The sequence below is a fragment of the Paracoccidioides brasiliensis genome (assembly GCF_000150735.1).
Source record: "Paracoccidioides brasiliensis Pb18 unplaced genomic scaffold supercont2.19, whole genome shotgun sequence".
In the NCBI taxonomy this organism is placed as follows: domain Eukaryota; kingdom Fungi; phylum Ascomycota; class Eurotiomycetes; order Onygenales; family Ajellomycetaceae; genus Paracoccidioides; species Paracoccidioides brasiliensis.
Window position 1 is genome coordinate 77,908 of NW_011371376.1, and position 6,283 is coordinate 84,190.

General features: G+C 40.1%; 1 protein-coding gene across 1 annotated transcript; it reads left to right on the forward strand.

The window, feature by feature from the left end:
* Positions 1 to 4,803: 4,803 nt before the first annotated feature.
* Positions 4,804 to 6,063, forward strand: PADG_08524 (uncharacterized protein; the record flags this gene model as incomplete). The annotated part of the gene is made up of 1 exon (XM_010765555.1): positions 4,804 to 6,063. The coding sequence occupies one exon, from the start codon at positions 4,804 to 4,806 to the stop codon at positions 6,061 to 6,063; it is 1,260 nt and encodes a 419-aa protein (XP_010763857.1).
* Positions 6,064 to 6,283: the final 220 nt, after the last annotated feature.

A 6,283-nucleotide genomic window follows, 5' to 3' on the forward strand; every position in this document is an offset into this window, starting at 1 on the left:
ACTGTTGAGTTTTTGTTCTTCATATAACTGTGAAAAGAAGCAGTCTTAATGAAGTTCATATTCATCATCTGTGATGCTGTCTCCTCCCAGATCTGTCTCTGCCTTGTCTTAGATGTCATGACTGAGCTAGTCTCTTTCAATCTGCAGAGCTAAGTCTGATACTTCTGTCTGATCTTCTTGTTTAGTTTGATCTCTCTTCATTTCACATCTGTCTAATACTCAGACTTAGGGTCTGGACACTTCAGTATTGATCAGAGCACTATCTTCAGCATTGACTCTGCTATCTGTTCAGAGATAGACTATTTACTTGGCCAAACCAGATGTTGGTTTTTAACATCAAGTCATATATCCTGTGCTGCCAACCATTTTCATCCTAGGATGACAGAGTACTGGTCTAGGTCTGTCACCAGCAGAGGAACATTCTGGAATCTCTGGCCATTCATCCAGAGGTTTAGAGTCAATGTGCAGTCTATCACCTCATCAGAAGCATCATTGTATTCCTTCATGCAGCATTTGAATGAGAGTTTCTGAAACTTTCTATTGAAGAATCTCATCAATTCTATAGTGTATCAGATATCAATAAAATTCACATCATTTGCTTCAGTATCAGTGAGAGAATTTGTAGAAGTAGCAATTTCATTATGAGCTAACTTAATTGAGACATTAAAGCTCTTTCTCTCAATCAAGTCCTTCATCTCAAACCTCTTATAGATTATTGAACTATCTGAGATGAAGTCTTCTCTCAGACTCACTCTTTTTCTGAATCTGCTGAAGGCTCAGAAGTGTCATTCTCTGTAAGCTCAGTAATCATCTGTTGAAACTTCTGCTTCACAGAGAAGTTTCTGACAATATGATCTTTCTTCTTGCAGTAGTAGCACTGAATATCTGAATGAGCACTCAAAGCTTTCTTTATGATAGAGAATTTTGTGGCTGAGATGCTACAAGAAGTTTGACTGTCATAGGCCTGTGAGATGTTTTGCTTGAAGATATTAGACTCATTTTCCTGCAAGCTCTTTGATTTCTGAGTGACATTGATTGTCTGATGAATGTGAGCTGTCTGAGTATAGATCTCCTAAAACTCAGCATATGTATTGATGATTGCATTGACTACTGTCATCATTCTCTGAAGGTCAAAGAACAGCTTATCATTGAAGTCTGTCTTGTAGTCCTCTTTGACAATCTTGATCTCACCTGCCAGATGTAAGAATTTTGTGACAAATTCATGATAATTATCCTCATTGTGCATAATCAGCTTATGATAATCACTCTTGACATTTTGCAGCTTGTTAGCATTCTCATATATTGACTTGAGATGCTCAAATATTTCTTCTGCAGTCTGATATCACTCAGAGTGATTCTCTTTCATACAGAGCACAATGTGATGTACTGCATCTTCATCAGTTCAGTTTTCAATATATGTAATTCTCATGCATTTAGTAGAGTAGTGGTCAGTGTTCTTCTGAAGCTTGTTCTTTATCTGAGAGAGTCAGTGTTCAAATTTTGACTTCTTGTCATCAGTGAGGTGTTTTGAGTCATCAATTTTGACAAACCTTCAGATAGTCTCAGAGAATGTGACTTCTTGACTTGCTGTTTGATTGCTGACTGTCATGTGAATCAGAGTGTGACTAAGTTCATCACATTCAGCAATTAGCTCATCAATCTGGCTTTGCTTGACAGCAGTCTGGTCAGTGATGTTGTTCTGTTTCATTCTCAGATGTGTAATTGTATCTCTCAATATTTTTTCATCATCAAAGATGCTGTCAAAGATTGCTGCTAACTCTTTGTAGATATGATTCTTGTCTGAATGAATCATCTGTCTGAATTCTTCAAATGAGATCTGTAATTGATTGATTGATCTAGTTAGAATATATTATCAGTTCCTCTTGATCTTTTCAGAGAGCTGGAAGTCTGGAATGGTCATTCTGATCTGGGTCTCTCTGATAACTAGAGAGAATGAGATGAGTTGCTGTTGTATGTTGTGCTGTCAGATTCTTGCTGAGTAGATTCTACTTAATTCTGAGTAGAAGAAGTAGAATGAAGCTTAGTATTATGTTAGAAAGTGAATGCAAGCTGTATAAAAAGGAAACTCTCTGTGTTGCTAACTGCTATATAATGAAATACTAAGCTTGATGGGATGAAAGAGATGCTGGGGCCTGCTCAGATTATAACCACCAGCATGATCATTTGATCATGTGAGAATATTTGGCCTAATCGGGCGCCGAGCTTAATCCGACATCGAGTCTAACCGGGCACCGGGCCTCAGTCGGGCTCAGTCGGGCGCTGAGCCTAACAATTAATAGCTTAATAATATCATTCTCAATAAGTTTAATAATTATCTATTGATACTTTTATTTTATAGAATAGTTTTTGATAATATAATTCTTCTTCTTGCACTATTAGCACTGAATATCTAAAAAAGAGTTTATAAATTTTTTTACTATAGTGATTAACTTTAGAGTAGTAATAGAGATCTGAATATTTGAGATTTATAAGATATTTTGTTTTAAGATATTAAATTCATTATTTTATAAACTTTTTAACTTTTGAGTAATATTGATTGTTTCAAGAATGTGAGCTATTTGAGCACAGATCTTCTGAAATTCAATATATATATTGATTATTGTATTGATCAATATCATTATTCTTTGAAAATCAAAAAAAAGTTTATTATTGAAGTTAGTTTTGTAGTTCCTCTTGACAATCTTAGCCTTACTCATCAGATGTAAAAACTTTGTGACAAACTCATGATAATTGTCATCATTGTGCATAATCTGCAGTAATCATTCTTGACATTCTGTAACTTGATGAGATGAAAGAAGGTGCTAGAGTCTGCCTAGATTATAACAACTCACCTGGTCATGTGATGAGGGTTAGGCCTAATCAGGCGCCGAGCCTAATCCGGCGTCGAGTCTAATCGGGCGCGGAGTCTAATTCGACGCCGAGTCTAGTCGGGCTCAATCGGGCGCTGAGCCTAACAATTAAGTGATGAAAATCCTTGAGTGATCAATCATGTTATATTGAAAAGAATATTTTTGAAGATTTAATAGATCTGTAAGATATCAGTTTTCTTCATCATTGTTCCCACAGAGTTTTTAGTGAAGGTTTTTGCTCCAGTTAGCAAAGTTAGACAATCAAATATTCTTTTATCTTCATTAATTGCTTTCATTTATTCTGTGTATAGATGTTATATTGCTCTTTTTCATGTGCAAGCTCTTTTCTCTTTCACTAGCCCCATTTAGGCCTAGCCCATTCATCACCGCTGACTACATATCTTCGCCTGTTGCAGAGAAGCTCTCATTATTACAGAGAACATAACAATTAATTCGCTCTTACGCGCCCACAACAATCTTTTCTTCGATGAAATCTCCGCTCGATGTATGCCGATATTTAGCTAATTTCCCGCCCATATCCCAAGCGAATTCCCAGACGGAAGTATAGCGGAATATTGAGACTGACTTTGCGTTAATCTTGTCAGTATAGTATTATTTGTTGAAGACTTGATGGCAAGAGGACAGGACAATTGATGAACTTTTCCAAAGACTTTTGAGTTCTTAATTTGTTCCACCTCACCCCAGATCCATGCTTGATAAACCTTGTAAAGCATGCCAACATGGTGGGAGATAATTTATTGACCCTTGTGAAGGTAGGATTTGTCGTCAGCAGCTCTCAGCCGGCTATCTGCTTAGATTGCCTTGTCTGGCTGGAAAAGGAACAAGATTAGTATGGGATGCAAATTGTTGATGATGACTGCTGAGAATCAAGCGCAATTTCCTTTAGATACTGTTAGGCAATGGAATGAAAAATGAGATTAGATGAATTTGTGTTATAAATGCTCTGCTGCCCCGCAAATAATTTCAATCAAGGAGCACAATCACTATGTAGAGCTAATAACATTAATAGTTAATGACGACTTCATGACGTGGGTTGAGCTCAATGTTGTTTTAATATCCATAATTATCTCATTCACGTATGTGGAGCTGATCAGGCAAAAAGTATCAAAACAGAGGAGAAGACTGTTTATTCACTATACCAGATAGTAACTGCACTGGTGTTGAATTGAGCATGATGAATGGCCCATTTTAAGAGATGGATTTGCATTGTATGTCAACATTGATTGTGCAAAAGATTAGTGATATGATGATTAATATTGCTGTTATGCATGAATGTCACAGTGCACTTGGCCTTAATGAGTCAGTGAGGTAGCAGTGAGAAGTTACTTCACTCCATCACATCAAAACTGATTTGAATACATCTTGCTGCAGGGGGATCAATAATAACAGAGCTCCTAGCATAACTGAATAATAACACTGAGTTTACAGTTTGAATGCTATTTGACTTGGACAATGACAATGTCTTTCCCCAGTAAGATCTGAGTACCACTGACAAGGTCTGCATTGAAGGTTTTCATCTGGGTAAGGAGAGAAAATATTTCCAGTCAAGCACAAACTGACATGGGGACTGTGCTTGAACGAGTCAGCCGCAATCTCTGCCAGCGCCCTCTAATATTCCGAGATTGACAGCGGCTGGACCCTGAATGGAACTGAATTGTAATATTTTTTGCTGGTCATCATGCTTGGTTGCACCGAATGACGGAGAGAGGGTGCCATGCCAGTAGTGGCAATTTGGAAATAGGAGATTGGGTTCTACCATATATAGAGAGCCTGTCAGAAAATTTTAGTTTCAAATGTGTCTGTTTTACGTTTATCACAAAGAAAGCATACTTCTAAAATTCGTTTGACCAGTCGCAAACTTTGTCCATTCGTTACATACTCTCTTTGCCGTCGTATAAATTTGTTCTCAATAATGAAGCTGGCCACCCTCATCAACTTGGGCCTTACCCTTGCAGGTGGTATCGTCTCCGAACCCATTCCCGTGAATCTTGATCTCGCAGCGTTCCAAGCAATTTTCAACAGTATTGACTATAGCGCGAGCGCATACTCCGCCGCCATCAAGAGGGGACAAGAAGGAGGCATTATCAGTGCCGGTGATAATTTAGTCACTGACATCAACAAAGGCGTTGAGAACGCTAATGTCCATAAAAAATTCTCAGCTTTCGAGGTTCTTGGCCTTATCACGCCCTTGGAATCTCTCCCCAAGAAGATCGAGGCAATCACCGGCGAGATCATCGCTAAGAAGGATGAATTTAAGGACATTGGCTTCGCCTACAAGATTAAAGAGAATCTCAACCAACAACTCGCTGCCGCCAATGCTCTAAATGAAGCTGTTAACTCCAAGGTCCCTATAGAATATAAAGAAATCATCAAGGAACTCACAACTAGTATTTCCAAATCCATCCAGAAGGGCGTTGATGCCTACCAGGACCTTACTCCGCACCATAGCACCACCACCGCAACGTCCACTGGTGAACACACCACTGAGCCAAATGGAGATTACCCAACCGACAAGCCCACTTACAAGCCAACCGACAAGCCAACCACTGTACCAACTGCTAAACCAACTGACGAGCCAACCGGCGGCTACCCAACTGGCAAGCCAACTGACAAGGCGACCGACAAGCCTACCGACAAGCCAACTGACAAGCCAACTGACAAGCCAACTGACAAGCCAGCTGAGAAGCCAACTGACAAGCCAACTGACAAGCCAGCTGAGAAACCAACTGACGAGCCAAATGGCGGCTACCCAACTGGCAAACCAACCACTGAGCCAACTGACAAGCCAACTGACAAGGCGACCGACAAGCCTACCGACAAGCCAACTGACAAGCCAACTGACAAGCCAACTGACAAGCCAACTGACAATCCGACTGAATGTCCAACCGACTATCCAACCGGCAAGCCAACCACTAACTCAACTGGGAAGCCAACTGGTAAACCAACTGAGAAACCAACTGACAAGCCAACCGGCAAGCCAACTGACTACCCAACTGTTATGCCCACTGACAAACCGACCGGCGGTTACCGAACCGCAACCAGTGCTCCCCCCACACCTCCACACCCCACTAAAACCTCTTCTCCCCCTATTGAGTTTCCCGGTGCCGCTACCATGCACGGACAGAACATTGTCGGTGTCCTTGCTGTTGCTGCCGTTGTTCTCACATTTTAAATTCCCTATCAGATAGTTTAATTGAGGGAAGACTCTAATGGCATATTGTATCTGTATACATATCTGTCATGGGAGAAGGTAAGACTGCCCAGGCAGCCGCACTACTTACATTGTGTTACATAGCTGTAATTGCATCGTGATGCTTGTTCAGGTATAAAGCATTGTGTTATCCTTTGGACATGTATGAACGACTGTATGCAGTATGAACATCTTAAGAGAG